Here is a 22,143-nt window from a genome sequence, read left to right as displayed (position 1 = left end):
ATCAATGCATCGGGAATTACAAACATTTCTAAAGTGAATTAACTGAAATAAGTATTCTACAAAATTTTCCCTATCATTTCGTTTCCCTGAGGTAAAGCAGGATGCTTCACCCATTTTCCCAGTAACTCCTTGATATCCTTTCAAAGTCAGAATGGTTTGGTTGGGTTAATGTCACTTTGAATGCATTGATTTACATCTTTATTGTGTCTCACTCCACTTCAGTTATTATCTTGACTGATCCTGAAATCTCTCCTTGTAATCAGAATGGTTCAAAATTTCTATGGGTGGACCTTAAATTTTTATGAAAATCTTTCCTATTTTGGTGATAATGAGAAATTACTGTCAACTGTGGGAGATGTGAAGTAGTATTGTGGTTTTATAAAAAATGCATGCACATTAATAAAATAACAGACCAAATTTGCTTCAAAGCAAATTAAGCAGGCTGGGTTAGGATGAAGTAAAATTGGCAACATTAACACTAACTTGAAAGTCAGTGTAATAAGTTACACTGGTGTTCACCATAGCATTCTTATTTGTATTTGAAAAGTCCCATTTTTTCTAATCTCATTTTAGTAGTAAGTTTAAAAAATTACTATTACTAAAAAATAAAGCATATACCTTAAGCTCAAATTATATCTGACCAAGACAGTTTTCAAAAAGTATAATAAAAATGCATGTGAGAGTAGAGGATAAGAATTATTATTCACTCAGGAAAATTCTGAATAGTTGAAGAGATAGTCTGAAAAGTATGGTTCTTAAAGTACTCTTTATTAAGATTTAAAAGTTGCAGAAACAACTTTATATTATAAAGGCACAGGGAGACAGTTCTGATAAAATATTCAAATTAAACAGCAACTTACAGTACAAAAGACAATTTTAATGCACATACAAACTCCAAATGTCTGATTCAAAAATATTTTACTGCGTCTATTAATGGGCAATGATTAAAAATATAAATTGCTGCTATATAATAAATATCTGATAGTGAACATCTTGATAGCAAAGTGAACAAAATATTTATTGCTTTTCACATACATATTTTCCCTGTAATTTTTAATTTCTAATTTTACTATCTTCTCAATCTTCTCCAAAGATTAAAAAAAAAAAAATCCAATAATCTCATGAGGGGAAATGTAATTATAAAAACACAAACTGACCAAACCCAAAACACTCTTGCTGTTGACAGTGCTTTCTCCCACCATGTTCTGCAGTCGAAATCAGTCAATCTTCCCAAGAAAGATGTTTCCAAAGTAGACATAATTCCTCTGAGTGCCACGCTAACGTGTGTTGTGAAGACAGATGAAATAGAAAAGGTGTTCTAGTTTGAAATTATGTATTTTATTATAGCTTTGAATACGAAGCCAATGAAGGTTGAGTGATTTTTCCTACTCCCCTAAAAACTACAAAGTTGTAAAAAGTTAGCACTTAAAATGTTTCATTGAGAGCTATGCAAGATTCTGATGCATAAAAATGAACATAATACAATCTATTAGGTAACGGAGATCTCTTACACGATTCTTTCCAGTATTAACTTTTACTGATTTCATCCTCCTTTCATAACAGGCTAATTTTCGATGACTCAAGCAGAATGTCCACCAGAACAACGTGAAAGCATCGCCTAAGTTGTGCTCCTTCAGGTGAGAAGTACTTACACTGAATGTCGATAAAGTCACTTAACCATGTCATGTTCAGACAGTGTATAGCAGCTACTAGCATGCCTGGCATGGAGCTGATGCTCAATAAATAGCTACCGAAGGAATGAAATTGAAAAACTTGGCTTTGGCTGTGCATATTTTAAGAACTTCTGATTTAGAGAAGGCCGGTCCAGAACTAGTTACTGCACACTACCCCAAACTGCTGTAAACACAAACAGTAACTTAAATAGAAAAACACTGCCTTATCTATGATAGTCAGCTTATAGAGCATTGTAAAATGTATCAAAGTTTACACATTGTTAATTTTTATCCACATATTTCAATTTGATTTCTAATGCTTGAGTAAAGAAAACCTTTCTGGGAAGATGGGTAATTATTTGTGTTACAGTAAATAAGTTATTAGTACATCTATAAATAAAGATTCTGGTACCTGATCAAACTCTAACACTGACTATCATTAATTTTACAAAACTAACAGTGAATAAAAGGGTAGAGTATCTTTAGTTATGTATTTTTGAAAGCAGTAGCTTAAGTGTCAACACTGAGGAAGAAGCAAGTATATTTCAATTTAATAACGACAAGAGTTAAAATATTGGAAGTAAGATAAGGTGATCAATTCTAGTTTAAATTCTAAACATTGAACTATGTCTAATATTTCTTTGGCATATGAGTTACTATTTTGGACTAGTCAGCATTTAAAAAATAATGGGTTCTATTTTTTCTCAACCAAAATTAGCATCAAGGTGTAGACTGCTAGTGTACCCTTCTGAAAGCCGCTAGGAAAGGACGCAATGACATGTCACAGCACAGCTGAATTTCATGTTCAGTGTACTTATAACAACTGGCATAGAGACATGTACTCCTTAAGTAATTTGAAGTGGCATCATGCAATGGTGAAATCACAGAAGCTGGGGAAGAAGGGCATTATTTACAGAATGAAATATTCAACTGTCTGTAGAAAGCACAGTAAACCTGGGAATCCAGCCCTACCAGTAAATATGTACCGCACAGCACTGAATGAAAACTAGTTAAAATTTAAGTGAACAGCTATAGTAACCAGAATGTGTAAAATATTTAAAAATGGAAAATCATACTATACATCTGAAGGTAAAAGTGGCCTATAAAACAGGCCGATCAAACTTGACATTCAAAGTAAACAAATGCAAGAGATTCACAAAATCATGATAGTAATGCAAACCAAGTACCAAGTACCGTTTGGTACACAAGCCATATAACTATCAGACTCCTTTCCAATAGCTTAACAATATTCAGTAATCCACTCAGGCATTGGGAAGGTGGCAGTCAATGATGTCTCAAGTCTCAACAGTCTAAGAACATACTTATTTGCAGAAGCATCATGTGAACTTTGAAATATAATGTTTTGACAGATGTTAATGTAAAAATTATCAATGCAAGTTCAGCATCTTCTGAATGTAACACTTCCAAATTTTTCTTTTCCAGATAGTTTTTGGTGGTTTAGTTTTAGCAGTGCTATTCAGTGAAAGAAATTAAAAACAAAAAAAAGGATAACGGTTTACCATAGACTACCTTACATTGTTACTTAATTGTGCTAGATATTCACGCAGCTCTTTTGCAGCCTGGAATCGGCCATAGCGCTTCTTTGGGTTGGCACACTCATCGAGCAAGGCCTCCAGTCGGCCATCTTTGGCAATTTCACTTGGTGGATCATGAAGAAGTCCTCCAGAAGTGCCACGCCAGGTGGCATGTCTGGATAAAAGATTTTGACAAACAGCATAATAGTTGTGGTCCACAGTGACACGAGCACAAAGAATTTCTTTTGAAAATGATAAGCAAGCCTCCTTATCACAGTCATCAAATTTGCTTTCATACCACACATCCCAATTTTCTGGTTTATCTGTGAATAAAAAGAAAACACAAGGAGAAAAATATATTTTAAAACAAAGCTCTTACTGTTTCCCAAAGAGAATATTCTACTCATATAGACGATATAGCACTTCTGCTCGGAGCATAGAAGACTGCATTGAGAACAGAAGCTAGGGTAGGGAAAGCACATGGGGAAGTGAGGGACGAGGAGAGAAGGAAGCACGCACCTTCAATGGCTGAGCCATCTTCCCAACCCCTTCGAGGACAGAGGAAAAGAAGCAAAATTTGCTTGAAATACACCCTAACAAAACCTAATTCTTTGTATGGTACTAAAAAAAATTAATAATTAAAAGGAAAAAATGTAGGTATAAAAAGAAATGTGCAAAACAACAATGTGTGCTCAAGGTACAGTATCTTCAAGGGCATGCACATACAGTACTGGTCCAGACAGGTGAGGAAACTATGAAAGGCTTACTGTGGAGAGTTTAAGGCAGGGACAGGGGAGGCTGAAGAAACAAGTTGTACAACACACGATCATATGTTCCCTAGAAAGTAAGCTTTAACTAAAGCCAGGAAGAACTAAGACAATCACAGCAACCAAAGAACATCCAGGCATAAAAGTCAGAATGAGAAATGTTTGAGACAAAAATAAACACGTAAGAAGAGTATGGGCAAAGTTCCAGGTTATAGCTAAATGGCAATGTAGGTATTACTAACATAATGGTGCAAGTATGTTATAATATAGTCATAAGGTATTGAGGTGGGCTTGTCATATGTGTACTAGAACCAGACTTGAACTGACTTTACGAGCATAATTAGAATATCCGGACTTATGTGCCTGAGAGAGCCCAGGTGGAAAGTAGCTAGCTATATGTAGAGAAGGCACTGATAGCATCTAGGAAAGCCTAGAAGAAAAGATTCATTTGGCAAAGAAAATAAATCCTGAAATATGAAGGGTAATAGATTACCCAGTAAAGCCAGATGCACAAAGTGGCTCATGAATCTGAAGTTTGTTTGCAGAGGCAAGAAGCCCTGGTGTGCCCATTCTCTCTCCCTCTCTCATTCTCTGTCTCTCTGCTTTCAAATATGTGTTTTTTTTTTTTTTTTTTAATGATATAGAATAGAACCAAGTCACACTGGCTTTGTAAAGCATTTGTATATAAACAAAGTGAGATCATCAGAACCATTTAAATAAGGAAAACATGCCAGTATTCTAGAAGGCAGGCCAAAGAGAAAAAAATTTCAAGTTACTAATCAAGGGTTACTTCTCCAATATGCCTACTTATAGACGGCTTATGGCAAAAGCAGACATCTAAGTCAGGTTCCAATGGGTCAAATATGAAAACTAAGAGGAAGAGTAAGGAAAATCAGCAATGCTTTCAGACACAGTAGAAAGGTAGGAGGAAGCAGGATGGATCTTATACATACTTGTTTAAAGGGAGGTAAAAGAAACTGAACAGAGTAAGAAGCTGAGAACTGACACAGGTTCTAATATGATCTATCATCTAAGAAAGATTGCACTGTGTGTTGCTTTAGCTAGACAAGGACACTGAGGGGGCTGCCAAACCAAAACCTGAACTTCCCAGTTTAAAAAAAAAATTATTTACTAGAAAGTGAAAAGAGAATGAACAGGTAAGACCTTTTGTAAGATGGCTAGAGATCTAGCATGAAATACTGAGAAGAGAAGCCTACCATGAGATACTGAGAAGAGCTGACCAGAGCCCAAGGTAGCATTGGAGCCACTGGAGCCGTACATAACATGGGAAACATATGAAATGCAAAAACATAGGAGGTATAAAGCTGGATTCAGTAAGGCTATGAATTATTTGGTATAAAACTAACAACTAATGTCACACAGAATAAAATAATAAATATTAATTTTTTACCAAAAATGGAATGAAAAATTTAGATGTTTAGGGAAATTGAACATCTATGTCAATATGCTAAAAACTACTAAACTATACAACTTTCAAGAAGAAAAGCATGGCCAATAGCCCTATAACAACATAATTGCAGGAAGAAATAGAAGGGCACTAGGACAGTCTAGCAGGGCTTGATTCCCTGTGGATAGGACCTCGATGGCAAGTAGAGAAATAGTCAAACGGCACAGAATCTGAACAACTAATAGGCAAATGTATATAGGGAGCATCACACCAAAATCATATGGAAATGGTAAATATACTGGTGCCACATTACCTATGTTTCCAGGTGTACAGATTTGCAATTTCTACTACTCCAACATTCCTCCTCTCTCCTATACCACGAGAGGAGGAGCTAGGATGTAATAGGCTAGGATCCTCATTAGGAAGCAACAACCTTTCTATTTATCTGACTGGCTTTTTGAGAGACAAGGTCTCCTGCTATAGCCCCAGCTGTTCTAGAACTCAATATTCAGCCTACGATGACATCAAACTTGAGATCCTTCTACCTCACTTTTCTGAGAACTGAAATTGTAGGTTAAATGACCCAGCCTTCTTTTTCTTTAGTTTTTTTGTTTTTCCCCCTAATGGAATTAGTTCTAGAATATAGACTGTCCCCTGAAACTTTTAAATCTACTATGACATTTAAATTTCAAAATGCTTAAAATACTTTGCCTATCTATCATGTGAAGAGCTTACAGATAAATGAAAGCCAATTTTTAAATGAGAAGCAATAATCACGTTGAACTTAAGATCAGATCTGTAGTGTTGGAAATCACTAAGATGGCTCACTACTGTGGAGATTTCAAGGAACCAAGAACAACCTACTGAACAAATTCATCCATCATCAAAGTAGCTGTCTGGAAGATGGAACAAAATATTGCACTACACTCTTAAGCCAGGATTCTTGGAACTTTTCCCACCTGCAATCCCTTATTTCCCAAGAAAGTTTTACATGACTCAGTTTGGCAAACATCTATTGATAAACATAAGGAAATTTATGCTAAAACAATTATTTGTTATACATAATTCTATCATTTATTATACAGAAAAATGTAAATTTATTTTTACATAAAGAATTCAATCTTGACACTGTAGGACACAGAGTTCCTTCAGTGGTTTTTAGAGCTGATCAATATTTGGATTTTGAAATCATCAATACTAAGAATGTCATCTAGCAAAAATATATAGTAGAAAATGGCACAAGTACATTTAAGGCTATTTTTAAAACTCTTGGCAACTCTGTCTGACCTAATCCCATGCCAAAATTCACTGATTTTTTTTTATGAAACTTACATCAGAAACTCAAACAGCAAATTTTAAAATTAAATATTTTAACACAATATAATATTTCCATGCTAAGGAATGACAATAAGAAAATATCAAGTCTGTTTTCTGTAATTTAACTATTATGGTCTACACTTTGCACAACAAAAACAATATAATTCTTAAGATACAACAGTTTTGAATCTAAGGTAGAGTGTTCTAGGAAGCACCAGTTAAACTATATGGTGTGACACATGAACATGAAAGACAGGAATAATGTGTATTAGGCCTACAGCCGCAGTGAAGTTGCATCTTACCACACAGGCAAGTGCTGCCAGAAACACCTTGGATCATTATGTGCTTCGTTCTGAATTAACTTCTGAGCACTGTGCCATTCACATTCAGAAACCTTTTACTGTTAACATATGTTTACAACCCTTCCATTCAATTGTGCAAACACATTTGGGGCCATGACTGAGTTTTAGCTATATACTAAACCACCAAATATGGCAAAGTTTGAAAAAGACATGTGTAAACATACAAACACACAATATTTGTATTCATTTAAATTCAAGGATATTTTACTGACTATGAAGAAGCTCTAAGAGTACAATGTGTATGTATATATTTGTTGATCCTGATTATATAAAACAAACAAAAAACCAAGGCTGTCATATTAGGAAAAAGCTCAAGGCTTGCTTCATACAAATATGAACATTATTTTGACACAGAAAACAAACCTTAAATTTATATACTTACTTTGTCTAATTAATCTTTTGTCAGCAACTAAAACATTTTCAGCATCCACAATGATTACCTTCCCATCTCGAGGACCAACTGCAAAATTGTCAAAGCTGACGTCCAAGAGGTAGAGTGCAAATTCAAAGTCATTGTTTGTAAGCTGTTCTGCTATTTCCATTAGCTGCCAAGCGAGATCAACTCTTTTCTCCCATGGTGCATTAAAGTAACTCCACAGTTCTTCTCCAACATAATTTACAGCCACCATTCTTCCACATGCACCAAGATATTTTGCAAATGGCCAACCTTCATCAGATGGAAAACTCTATAAAAATAATCACCTCAGTATTAATAGAGATTCTGATAATGACATCCTAGTTCTCTCCCCAGATATGCTCATTAGACATTTTAACTAGGAACAGCTCATGACAGATAAAACTTCATTCCCCCCATAACTTCTACCATTTCTATAGACCTGAAAAAAGGTGGAAAAAAAGGGCTATATTTTAAAGCTAAACAAGATTTGATAAGCCTTGCTTATTATATTATATATAGATATATTAAATATAATAATAACATTATATTATAATAAGACTGTTTTCTTTCCCCGAACACATTTTCTGTTCCCCTATGCCCAGCAGAAAAATTCTCTCTCCCATCTAGGGTAGGTTTTCTAATGTGCTATACAACTACTGGAAAGATTATCATCCTTAATCAAAATAATGTTTTCCAGAACCATAAAGTCATTTTCAGCATAGCTATGTTGACATTTTTTTTTGAGGGGGGGGCATGTTAGGAATTCCACTGAGGACCTTGTGTATAGCAAACACTGTATCACTGAGTTACATTTCCAGCCCTACCTAAGATACCTTCCTGCTAAGATATGTCAGTACAGAATGAATGCGTGAAGAAAAAGGTTGGGGAGAGCTATTTCAAACATCACGTACAAGATCACAAGCCCATAGCTTTGTGTCACTCTAGTACTCTAAGTGGGGAAAAAAAATGAGATGGTATTTAAGCACTCATGTGGAGTGAAGGTGAACTGGGAAGACAGTATCAAGTATATTTTATAACAAAACACTAAAGAGAACCCACATGGCCCATTTCCATCACTGAAAACTGAACATTCTACATAGAGGTACTATTGGGAGCTGGAGAGATGGCTTAGCCTTTATGGTCCTTGCCTACAAAGCCAAAGGACCTTGGTTCGATTTCCCAGAATCCAAGTAAGCCAGGTGCACAAGGTGGCACATGTGTCTGGAGTTCGTCTGCAATGGCGGTAGGCACTGGTGTGCCCATTCTCCCTCTCTCTCCAATAAATAAGTACATTAAAAAATATTTTTTTAAAAAGAGGCACTATTTTTGAATGTTTGAAAAATACCATAATGATGAAATCTACTTTGCATAGTACTAAAAAGGCAATATTAATTTTTCCTGCATTTTAATTATCAAAAGACTATTCTTACATTAAAAATTTTATCAGCTATAAAGCAAAAGATCTTTAGAACTTGAAGAATTTCATTCACAGTACCTAATTCTTATTTATGCTCCCCTTAAAGTCTATCAATGCACAACCCACAATAATGACTCTGTATATACAACTTTTTCTTTTAAATTTTACTATTTGCAGTTTGTTGGCAAAATTCTAATTATATGAAAAAGCTGTGAATCTTTAAATATAGTAAATTAATGGATTTGATTTTATGTCAGAGACCATAGCTACTGATTCTTTAGAAATCAGAGGTAAGCATGTTTTCATTCTTGGTAAAATTTTAAATTTCTATTGGCACTGGGAGAAGTGATAGACTGCTCATGTTCAATGTGCAGTGTGAAAACAATTTATAACTCACGTAATTTTTCCACTTTTTCCTTACAATTTAAAATATCTCATGACCTTGACATTTTCATTACACAGCTGATTACAAAAGATTCAGCTACTTCCCAGAATTCATGAACAAAATCCCTAATAAAAAAAGAAACCAAAAAGCAAGTAAATATGTGAAATCATATTGTGTCATGTAAAAAGTAGAAGCAGCAACTCCTCCCTCAATCACTATTGGTATATTATTCACCTGCCATATTGCAGAGCAGATACAAACATATCTTTGTGGAAATAAAATGGTCTTTGACAACAGGAGAAAAGGGAGCCCTGCCAACATCTGCGCATGTACAACTGTCTCTTTGTTTTTGGAACCTTTCCAACTGGCAGTCAATCTACACTTCATTACCTGAGTCCCTCACAGAAGAGGGCAAAATATCTGAACAAATGTCACACTGAACAGCCTTGTGCTTACACAGTGATTTGACAATTAAAACTGAAATCTTGTGCCTCACTTCAGAAAAGCCCTACAGCTCTTTCTCAGTGTGCTACCTCATCTTCAGGAAGAACGCTAATGGGTGAATTTATACCATTTGCTCTCATGACAAAAAAAATTATTGTATAATCAAAATAGCTAGAGTTCATTAATGTGAAGAGAATTCTAGTCAATATACCACAGTACAAAAAAAAAAGTTCAGAGGAAGCCAAAATATTTGCAATTGCATCAAAGTAATTCTGGCTTAAACATCAAATCTCCATGGTCAAGCAGAATGAGAGAGAAATTTAACTTCATTAGAATTTAGGTTTGTTAAATATATCAAGCAACATAAAATACAAGTTCTTTCTGATTACCAAATTCCTACAGAGTAGCTAGGATAAGAAGTTTATAATAGAGGTCTTTAGTTTCTTATTTAAAACTATTTACAATAGAAAACAATATGTCAATACTTTTCCATTAAAAGAATCTTGAAACAGAGCAGTACCAATCCTAGTTCAATGAGATTCCACTTAATATTTCAAAACATTTCATCAGGATTTACTACACCATAGAGCACAATATGCAAAAGTTGTAAAAGTAAATATTAAAATGTACAAAGCTACAAAACAGTTGTAAAATTACACATTTACTTTTGTACTTGTGTATTTCTAAATATATGAAGGTAGTGACAACCAAGGAAACCAACTTAATATTATAAAATATTAATATGAGTTATAAAAATTAAAACCAGACTCTGAGTCTGGCATGTAGCTCAGTGACACAGCACTTACACAGAATGTGTGAGGCCCTGGGTTCAACCTCTAGCAGAAAGAACTTTGAGAGAGACAGAAAGAATTTTGAAGAATTAAACCAACATGATTAACTCCTAAGATCTCATATATATGCTTTCATTATAATTTGCAAATATTTGTAAAATGTTTTGACTACTAAACATAATAGAAATTACCATACCTAGGCTTTTAGTTTGTTTTAGGTAATAAAACCAAAGCTCCTTGACACCATGAAAACTCAAGTAATAAGGATGACTACTGTATGCAGAGACAGTATCTAAAAGCCATATTCCAAAACCACTAAGGTCATCTTCCATCATAAGAAAAAATAACAGGGAGATGATATACAATGTACAAACCAATATTATGAAAATTAGAAAATCCAGTTATATTAGGGTTTTTTTGATTATTTATTTGCAAGGAAGAAAAAACAAGGAAGAAGGAAAAGAGAAAGAAGAGGATGAAAAGAGGAAGGGAAGAAGAAAGGGAGAGAATGGGTGCACCAAGGCCTCGGGCAACAGCAAATGAATTCAAGACATATGTGCCAGCTTGCTCATCTGGCTTTACGAGGGTACTGGGGAATTAAACCCAGCCATTAGGCTTTGTAAGCAAGCATCCTTAACTGCTGAGCCATCTCTCTGCAGCTCCAGTTATATTAGTTACTATAGTATGTAATATTTAACACAATTTCTGCCTTTAAGGCACAGTCCATATAAGTGGAATATGGACTGAGTAGGACATCCACCTCAACCTTTACATCTTTACCTGAAACACTGATCCCTTATCCTTTCTTGACCCCTTTTCAGACTCCCAATACCTCAAGCCATTTCCCTTTTACTTTCACTGAGGTTTCATGAGCTTTTTTCACATTGCTAAGACAGTTTCTGCTTTAACATGACTAGAAATGTTCTTAACTGCCTCAGCTCCAGTCGGCCAAATATAATCCTCAGACTCAGCCTAGATAGAGATCACAATGGGTGAACAATCTTACACTATTTTTGCAACATCATATCTGTTTGTGGAATGCTGCTGTGTAGTGTGTGCATTATTATTATTTTGCTAAAGTCTGAGAAAATTCTTAAACAGGATATTGGATTGAAAAGTGGAAACAATCTGTCTTAAACATTTTGAATATTGCAGAAAGAACCATAGCTGGACTGGCTTAGCCTTTATTATGAGACTATAGGCCAATTAACACTGCCACTGATAAGAATGAGTGAGATTTACAATTCAGGAAATCCAGCAGCTCTACATTTCTTTGAATTCACATTCCCTTTTATTATTCAATGTGACACTATTAATTTGGTTTTATTTAGATGGTACAACGTTATGTCAGCATTTGGAATTTGCTTTATGGTGTTTACTGACAAGTACAAAACAAGCTGAAGTGTGATGAATCTGTATTTTTATAGCATTATATTCTTATGGAAATTTGGTAACTAATTTTTATATTCTATTATAAATTAGATGCTTCTAGAAGGTAATGAAGGTATTTCTCAATTTAGTGGCTCTTGGATGCACTGGAGGGTAACAATATCTACTTATTAGAAAAATAATAATATTTCTGGATAAATATCTGGATTTTGGTAAGCAGTTCTTTAAAAAGTACTAACAGGATTACCTGATGAACATGGTGAAATATAAATGATATCCCAGTTTTATAAAAGAAGAAATCACAGCTTAGAAAGTTCTTTCTTTGCCACAAATGGCACTAGATTAAGATATTAAAATGAAGTCAACTGTAAAAATGCTCGTGTTCTATTGTCTTTTTTTAACCTCTTATGTAATCAAAATTAGTGTTCAGATACTATATTCCAAAATTTTTCCATACAAGAAATATACAGGCTTTACAGTCATTTATAACCTTACAGCATTCTACTAAAAACTATGTAACTGCAGTTCACCTCAAATGATAAAATGAACATGAGAGATGTGTCACCACCAAAGATTAACTTTTAAGAGAAAACTTACATTCTAAAGTAAATGCTATTAAAAGCATAGAAATGATACAGGTTTAATTTAAAATTATTTTTGAAAGCCCAAATCTTAATGAAATGCCATTGTGGTAATACATGTTGTAACAGCTGTTCATACATGTCGGTTAATGTGCTGTGCTGGTGACGGACTGTGTACATAGTGTGGGAACTGCCTAGAGGAGAAAGATGGTAAAATTGCTATAATGGCTACCTAAACCTTGCTAGAACTTTTCCACGATCTTAGCCTCTTAACGTATACTACTCTGTAGTGGCTAAATCTACTGCAAATACTGCTGGAGTTCAACCAGCTCAAGATGTTTTAAGTCTTAGGGTATGTTCTACCTCAAATTCCAACAACACTTAGCAATGCCTTGAAAATAGCAAGGTTCTTCACTGAACGCAATGCCAGACAGCCCTATCCCAAACTGGAAACCTATGTCACAACATACTAACAACAAAAAACTAGCAACATCAAATAAAATAAAACATCTTTAGACTATCTTTAAGAAATGCCCATCAGCAACTCGCTCAGATAAGATCTTTAAATATGCCTAACTATACTAGTCCCAGTGGATCCTTTCTGGCCACCCCAACAACCTGCAAATCTTATCCTTTTTTAACTTGAAAATGCAACTACAAATGTCATACTCAAACATTTGCTCCCATTAAAACACAAATACAAAACACAAGCTTCTTTTAGACCCAGTAACCTAGGACTGCAATCCACTTTCCTTAGTCCAAAAAGTCCCAACTTTCCTAGTTCCTTTAAAAAACAAAACAAAACTGAATTAGCAGCACAACTCTTCAGGGGGAAAACAGAAATGTGCTAAAAATCTAGTGCTAGTTTACTGAAATTAGTATTCTTGTTGTCATAAATTGAAGATCAAACAAAAGTGTTTCCTTGGCCCACCTCTGCTCTGAGCTTTCTTACAGGAAGAAAGTCACATAGTAGTTGCTTTTTTATCCTTTTCCCTAAGACCTTTGCCCAACAGCAAGTTTTGGAAGTTATTTCTCCAAATTACACTGGGCCTCACTGCTTTGCCGTAACTTACGTCTCATGAGCCTCCACTTTTCATGTTGACCCAAACTACCTTTAACTTTACCACAAACAAGTACAAAGCCTCCCTCCATGTTTCTTTAAAACCAAAGCTCTGCTGAAACCACTTCTTTTTTATTCTACTGCTCTGGGAGTAAAGCCTTATCTCATCCGGCTCCGTTACTGGCTGTGCAACATTCAATCCTTGCCCACTTCCACTGTGTATTCTACTATCTTTCTTCCTCTACCTCCATGCTCCACCTCACTTGGGACTCGAGTCCACAGAACTCTGCCCCACTGGCTTTTTCTCATCAGCCACATCCAGCTTTAATATACCCTTTCCTGGCTGTCCACTGCAAAATACTATCCCATTATCAATCCAATTCTCTTATCACTAGATATCCTTCTTATTCTCTTCATAGTACAGACAATCTGAAATTACCTTGTTCTTTACTGCCTAAACTTAATTCTCCGGAAAGTAAAGGCTGTGCAAACTGTACCCTGACCTGTCACTCTGACTCTGTCTCCGGGCGCACAGATCACTTACTGGCACAATGAAGCAATGCCATGCTATTTCTGACAGATGTCTTCCCAGCTAAAACTCTAAAGAACACTAGAGAGGAAAAAACTGAGAGTCCTGAAACACCTGCTTCCACCACTAACTTGGTTAAGAGTTTGCCCACAAGTAACCCAAATGTAATTGCTGTTTTATGTCATTCACCAATGTATTAAGTTATAATTAATGATTCACAGAAAAAAATGATTTGCTACATAGTCTGAATCCTTAAGTAAACCCACATTCCTAAAGTACTCATCCTATTCATTTTACTTCATATGAAACAAATCCAGAAACCACCTTTAAAACTACTTACTTCCAAGCTGGGAGTGGTAGTGCATGCCTTTAATCCCAGCCCTTGGGAGGCAGAGGTAGGAAGTAGAGCTAGACACAAAGAACTACTTCCTTCCAACAAACTAGAGCCTGAAGTAGTAACTATGTAGTTATACATGAAGTCTATACAGAAGGAAGTGACATTTGAATGTTCGCCTAAGTGAAGTATACTTGTATACTTCTGAGAACAGCATAACGTGTGAAAGAACTTTTCAACTATTACTGTCTAAAAACTGAACAAACCAGCTTGTAAAGAATATATTCCAAAGACTTTATAACCTAAAGTATTTTACACTTTACTGCTTTAATTATCCTCTCTCCTGTCCTCTTTAAAAGTCTTTTTAGGGTTGGAGAGATGTCTTAGCAGTTAAGGTGCTTGCCTGAGAAGCCTAGGGTCCCAAGTTCAATTCCCCAGTAACCACATAAAGCCAGATGATGGTGCATGCATCTGGTGTTTGTTTGCAGTGGCTTCAAGGCCCGGGAGCACCCATTCTCTCTATGTGCTTTGCTCTCCCCTCTCTCTTTCTCTCCAGTAAATAAGTAAATAAAATGTTCTTTTAAAAAAAGTATTTTAGATAAGTATTAACATCCTTCATCTTACTCATTAAAAAGCACAGGCTGAAGAGATGGCTTAGTGGTTAAGGCACTTGCCTGCAAAGCCAAAGTACCCAGGTTCGATTCCCCAGGACCCATGAAACTTTCCAGAGTCCCTGACTACAACAAATAACCCTCATCTCAGACTCATCATTCAGTCTTAAGACATCTTTCAACCACTTACGAAAGTTCACTGATGTGTAAGAAAGGCTATTATTAATTTAATATTTAGGAGTGGAAAGTAAAGCAATAAAAAGTCAGCTTTCTATGGAGAGTCAGCAGCAAACGACAGCAGGCCAAAGCCACAAGTCCAAATAAAAAATCTGAAAAACCAGTCTGATGATCCTCTGGGAAACTGACCACCCATGGTCTGGTCAGAAAACAGAACCCCGCACCAAAAAAACCAAGTAGGAAACAACAACAAAAGCCAAGGTTACTATTCCCCGTGTATAAGGAGTATGTACTAACCCTTAGAAATATAAAGAACAGTGGGAAACTGTTTGAAACACCAAAGAGAAAATGAACAATGGTCAAAAGATGTGGATAAATCCAAAAGTCAGGACAGGGTGTCAAAAAGGTTTCTGTCCCCTCGATCCTAGGCTGAGTATTTATTTCTTTGTTCATCTCAAAATAAGTCTCTCTTTTAATCTAATTTCATGTGTGCAAAAATTGGGGTGGTAACAAACACCTGAAAGATTATTGATTGTGACCTCGAACTCACACCCTTGCAGAGATCTAGTACTCAAATCTTCTAATCCCCTTGTAGAAAAGCTTAATTAAATCCATTAGTTAAAGCCAAATTCAGAAGATAAGCCAAAACAACAACAAACACCTCTCAAGTCAAGAATGCCTGAGCCTCAGGCTGCTGATGCAGAAGGAAAGGACCTAACCTAGCCATTATATAGAGAGAAAGTGAATCTTAAAAAAAAAAGAAAGCTTATCAACTTGTCCTAACATAATTGTTTTATTATGTCAATCTTTTATTTCAAAACTATTTTCAGGGCTGGAGGGATGGTTTAGCGGTTAAGCCACTTGCCTACAAAGCCAAAGGACCCAGGTTTTATTCCCCAGGACCCACGTTAGCCAGATGCACAAGGGGATGCACGCATCTGGAGTTCATCTGCAGTGGCTGGGGGGCCCTGGCATGTTCATTCTCTCTCTCTCTGTCAAATAAATAAATAAACTATTTTCAGTGACACACTGAAAATGCATTCTTTTTAATGTGCTCTTTTAAAGTTCTGCAGCATGGAAGAAATCAGTATAACTAAGACACAGTTCATTTAAAATGATCCACACTCCAAATAGCTTCAAGACTGTTATAAATGCACTAGAGGACTAATGGGCAGCACTTTCCCCTTATTTTCTAACATTTTTTCAGTGGTTACCACATATCAGGACCTACATAAATGCTTTGCCACTTACAAGAAGTAAAATAAAAACGTAAAGGCCACAGCTTACACAATGATAACTGCATAAAAATTAAGTCTTAGCTGGACATGGTGGCACAAGCCTTTAATCCCAGCACTAGGAGTCAGAGGTAGAAGGATCGTGGAGTGTTTGAGGTCACCCTGAGAATACAGAGTGAATTCCAGATCAGCCTGAGCTAGAGTGAAATGCTTACCTCGAAAAACCAAAAACTAACATAAGTAAGTCTTGTTCAAACCAAAATTCAGAAAATTTCAGGCATATTACCAACATGATAGTAAAAACAAATTCAGTTCTTCTCTGTAAAATGACCAAGAGCATTTTTCATTTCCTTTAAATAAGATCATCATCAGAGCTCACAGGTTGGTCAAAGATAGTATGTAGGGCTGCAGGAGATTCAAGAACATCCAGACAGCCTTATTCCTCTACACACACACACACACACACACACACACACACACACCCTTATACCTTCTAAATTCTAGAACAGGTTAGTACAAATAATAACAGAAAATTTAACAGTAAGCAACTTGCTATCTTCCCAATTACTATAACACTTTCTAACAATAACTGAAGATTGCTGTTACACAACAACAAAAGTCTCTACCAGTTTTTTTCCACTACAAGAGCATGTCATATTTGGCTTTAAATTTTTTTTTTAATTTTATTTATTTATTTGAGAGCAACAGACAGAGAGAGAAAGAGGCAGAGAGAGAGAGAGACAGAGCGCGAGAGCGAGCGAGCGAGCAGAGTGGGCGCGCCAGGGCTTCTAACCACTGCAAACAAACTCCAGATGCGTGCGCCCCCTTGTGCATCTGGCTAAAGTGGGTCCTGGGGAATCAAGCCTCGAACCGGGGTCCTTAGGCTTCACAGGCAAGCACTTAACCGCTAAGCCATCTCTCCAGCCCCATATTTGGCTTTAAAATCCATCTCTTAGCAGTGAAAAAATGAAGAAAAGACAGTATCAGATAAATTAAGGTACTAGTAGCATAAACATCAGGAGATAACTCTATGACAAACCACTTTCCTAAAAGCTACACAAGCTCCTACAAATCAGTAAAGCCACCAAACAGTAACACCAGAGTTGTAGTCCTACACAGCTTCATAACAGAATTATTTCTATCACAAATCTCTATATCTAACATAAGTATATGTGCATATGTCTTCTCCTTTCAAGGCCTAATAAGAGGCTTCAATTTTTCAAAGAGGTCAATGGGCTAGATCCCTAAGTATTTTTTTTTTTAATACCTGATCAAAGGGGACTTTTAAATGCTTATCTTAGAAGCATGGTTACTGTGTAGAAGTTTTGTGAAAGTGGCTTGATGAAATTAGTTCAAAATTCTTTTTTCCCAAAATTGTGGACGACAGAAGAAAAGAAAAATCTAGTTTGTCACCAAGCATCCACAAATTCATTAAGTAGCTCCCTCTCCTGGAAAAAAAAAAAAAGAGTTCCTCTTTGAGCTGTAAAACTTATACTCATACCTTAACACACTTTTTAAAATGACAGCAAGTAAACCGGGTGTGGTGGCGCACGCCTTTAATCCCAGCACTCAGGAGGCAGAGGTAGGTGGATCTCCGTGAGTTCGAGGCCATCCTGAGAATACACAGTGAATTCCAGGTCAGCCTGAGCTAGAAACCCTGCCTCAGAAAACAAAAACAAAACACCTAAAATGACACGAAGCAACCTACACACATACACACTAGTAGAGATCAAAATTCGAGTGAATTTTTCTGTCCCTATTAATATCTTAATACTGCTTTTACAGAAACTTGTATGTACTAAAAATGCAATTTGCCTAGCTAACAAAAAGGAACACCATGATTTGTTTTTCTATATGAAAACCTACACACCTGAATAAAGAAGGTGGATATTCTTTTCCTTTTACTGGTTTCTACCATCAACAATCTTCAGTAATACTGCTCATACTCTCAAACTCAGTATTAAACAGCAACAGTTCTATAAGGAAAGTAACAACACCATACAGATTTTACTTTAAGAACTCTTATTCTAATTCTTTATCAGGCTAAAAATATAATGGGTAGTAAAGACTCCACAATTTATATCACAGAATGTAATCAGCTATAAATTATTACTATTCCTAGGAACTGAGCTGTATAAATTAAATATTCAACTTACAATTGCCCCAGTCCACAAGGTTGCTGATCCATGTTTTCTCCCATACTAACACATCCTACCCTATACATCCATTTACTTAGAGCAATTGTTATGAAGTTTAAAATAAAATAATTGTAAAGTTTTTGGAAATGTTCACTAAAGATGAAAATAGGTAAAAGTGTGGGAGAAGAGATAGTCAGAGAACACACTATCTCAACTATCAAACTAAAAATGCCAAGAGACTGCCAAATTACAAAAGCTCCTGAAAGAGACATGTTGACCTTATAAAAATCACATATCAAAGGTTCAAGTTCAGATACCAGAGCTATGCTTGTTTTTAAGATATCAGCCTTAATATCTATTGGTCCTAAAGCAACAACATCCAGAATGATATGATAAAAACCATTCCATAGGGAACCAGTATTTTAAATGCAAAAACAAAAATGTTTATCACCAAACTGCTCCATTTTTGGATCCTATGGATTTGAATCATCTCCTTCAGCCAAATTACTAAAGCTTTTTCCAGGAGACCAACCTTTCTGAAATAAACAATGTTTTTATTTCATAAAATGAAAAGATAGTTTAGGAGAAAAAAAAGTGTGGAGTATGCACATGTATCATAAATATGGACATCCCTTAGACATTAGCTAGTTTGGGAACGACTGAATGAAATAATGCTTCAAAGTAAGCTCAACTAGTTTTAAAGTTCAATGGTATTTAATTTAAAAAAAAACTTAAACTTTAAAGTTAATCCATCACGTATATCCTTGTAACACCTTAACATTTACTTGGTCACATATTAAAATTTCACTGAGAACAAGCTTGTGTTAAGCATATTTTTGCTCAACTAATCAAAGCTGGTTTCTTTTAGTTAAAGTGGGATATGGGAAAAGAGCCACATAAATACTGCACATTTATATTCGTGCAGTTTAAGCAACACACTGTCCAAACCCTGAAGACATTAGTGACATTCCTAGCGGCACAGAAAAAAATGTGAATCCTACCAAAATTACTTGTGACTAATTTTGTCATTATTTTCTTAGGACTTGACATACATCATAAATGGTGCCTTTTCCTGCAGTTATCAGGGTGCTGACTCCACATCACTGACCAGGGGAGACAGCACTAAAGCCGGGTAGGTCTGTGAACACAAACTGCTCCTAAAGTAAACGGGAATTCTCTGCTTTTTTTTTCTTTTGCCACCAGTAAAATTCCACCCAATTCTCTTAAAAGGGTTATTTATTTTCAAAATAATGTCAGAAGACAACAAATAAGGCAGCTGGGCCAGAGGCCAGCCTTTCCTTCTCTTCCCTGGCTGGTTGGTGAGACCTGACCTATCCAGATTACCAGATGAACAGCGCAGGTCACAGGGCAGGGTGGAGGGGTCCCTCCCGGCCTTTACCTTCCCAGTCCGGAGTCAGCGCGGCCTCACGCCCCCCGCTGCCCAGATTCTACTCCCTCCCGGATCAGGACTTACGGACTCACCCCCATCACTTCTCCCCACCCCGCTTCTTCCTCTCCTGGTCCCCGAATTAGCAGAGCGAGGGGCTAGGAACTAAAACAAAGAACGACGGCGGGCAAAGTTAGGCTAGCCCCGGGGGACGAGGGGGTCCGGCGGGGCGCCGGCTCTCGGGCTGCGGCGAGGGGCAGGGGCCGGGGCTCGCCGCGCTCGCGGGACCGGGCGGAGGCACCTCGCGGGCGGGGCGCTGGGGAGCGTCGGGGACGCGCTCCCTCCGGCGCCGACGGCTCGGCGGCGGCGGCGGCGTCTAGGTGTCGGGGCGCCCGCCCGCCCGCCCGCCCGCCCGCCGGCCCGCCGGCCCGCGCCTACCTGTAGCACGAGCGGCTCGGGGTTGAAGGCCAGCGTGAGCAGCAGCTGCATGCGCTCCGAGTCCTTGAGGTTGCGCAGGAGGAAGCTGCCCGAGTCCTTGGTCTCGGCGTAGCGGCGCACCAGGCGGTCGAGCAGGCGCTGCGAGGGGCAGTGCACCAGGTCCGACCAGCCCTCCACCGCCTCGGGCGTGAGCAGGCGCACGTCGCCGTTGAGGCGCGCGAACTCGGTGCGGGGCATGGCCTGCAGCAGGTCGCAGCGCGGGCGGCCGGTGGCCCGCTTGCAGATGCTCTGGTCGAGCTGCGCCAGCTCGCGCTGCGAGCCGAGGCGCTTGAGCACCACTCGGCGGCGGCCGCCCTCGCGGGGCTCGCCGTACTGCGCGAAGTACACGTTCTTCACGTTGAGGAAGTCCAGCAGGCGCAGGCGGCCCCACGCCTCGAAGCCCACCTGCCCGTTGAGGAAGCGGCGGCACCAGCTCGTGCCGAAGCACGCCGGGCACTTATTGAGCTGCAGGAAGCGTCGGTCGGTGAGCTCGTTGCGCTGCCAGGAGGCCAGCAGCGACGGCGAGTGCAGCACCATCAGCACCAACAGGCTGCCCAGCGCCGCCAGCTTCAGCGAGCGGGACAGGCGGCCCAGCTTCGGGGGCACCAGGCGCCACATCCCGCCCGCCCCGGGTGGGCGAGGGCACCCCCGGGCCGCCCCACCGCGCCGAGGCCCGCAGAGCGCCGGGCCGGGGCCGCGGGACGGAGCGAGGGCGCCGCGGAGGTGTGCGCGGAGCGGGAAGGCGCCGGCCGGCCGGCCGCCGACTGCTCCAGCCGCTTGTCTCCACAACTCTGCGGCTGGCTCCCTCCTCCGAGCTCCCCGCCCTCCGACTCCGGCGGCGCCTCCTCCTCGCCAGCCAAGTTATAGCCCCACGCCGGGGGGAGGGAGCGCGGGACCGACGGCCGCGCGCCCGCGCCGCGCGCACGCGCACTCCGGCTCGGAGCGCGAGGGCGGCGGCGGCCGGCCGGGGGAGGGCGTCCGCCCGCGCGCAGAGGCGGCGGGCTCGAATGGCTCATACCCGAAAGTAGCCACAGAGCAGGAGGTGACAGAGCGGGAGGTGGGAAGGCGGAGGCGCCCGCGCGCCCGACGGGGAGGGGCGGGGCGGGGCGAGCGCGTCGCGCGCTGCCCGGAAAGCGTAAGCGCGGGCTCGCGGGGGCGCCGGTGGGAGGCTCGGGAGGGCGGAGCTCCGGCTCTCCCGGGAAGACTCCGTGCTGGTTACTCCGGTAGGACGGCCGGGCTTTGCGAGGCCCCGCCTGCTGCCGATGTGGAAAGGTCTTCCCGAGAGGCGGCAAAGAAAGGAACTGCGCGGGCCTCCTGCGGGGGGCGGGGCCGGGGGCGCGCGCCGGGGCCGGGCTCGCGGCGGGCGCGGGCGCGCGCGCAGGGGCGCTGGCGGTCGGTGCGGAGGCAGCCGGCCGGCGGGCGCTGCGTCTTCGGCGCGGGTTCTGGGCAGTGGACGAGTGAGCCCGGGCGACGCCGTGTTGATGGGGACCGGGAGGTGTGTTTGGGCCCCGCCGACAGACGGCCGGGAAGGGCCGCCCGGCTCTCCGGCACGCGTGGCTGGGGCGCTGGCCCCGGGACCGGCCGCCGCCGCTGCGCCCGTCTGAGCTGAAAAGTTGCCGGGCTGTTACCGAGCGCCTGTAGTCCCCGCCTTTCACTTCAGCGCTAACGCGGGGAGCTTGTTGTCTAAGCGCATAGATAGCTCCTGAAAAGCTGTTCAGCGTCCATTACT

General features: G+C 39.7%; 1 protein-coding gene across 1 annotated transcript; it reads right to left on the bottom strand.

Moving 5' to 3' along the window:
• Positions 1-747: 747 nt before the first annotated feature.
• Dipk2a (divergent protein kinase domain 2A) lies at positions 748-21,032 on the bottom strand. The gene is made up of 3 exons (XM_004663628.2): positions 20,376-21,032; positions 7,445-7,748; positions 748-3,531 (listed from the first exon to the last, which is right to left on the bottom strand). The coding sequence occupies exons 1-3, from the start codon at positions 21,030-21,032 to the stop codon at positions 3,200-3,202; spliced, it is 1,293 nt and encodes a 430-aa protein (XP_004663685.1). The 3' UTR covers positions 748-3,199.
• Positions 21,033-22,143: the final 1,111 nt, after the last annotated feature.

The sequence above is a fragment of the Jaculus jaculus genome, chromosome 17 (assembly GCF_020740685.1).
Source record: "Jaculus jaculus isolate mJacJac1 chromosome 17, mJacJac1.mat.Y.cur, whole genome shotgun sequence".
NCBI lineage: Eukaryota > Metazoa > Chordata > Mammalia > Rodentia > Dipodidae > Jaculus > Jaculus jaculus.
Note: the sequence above shows the minus strand (reverse complement) of the source record. Positions and strands in the feature narration are given on the sequence as shown.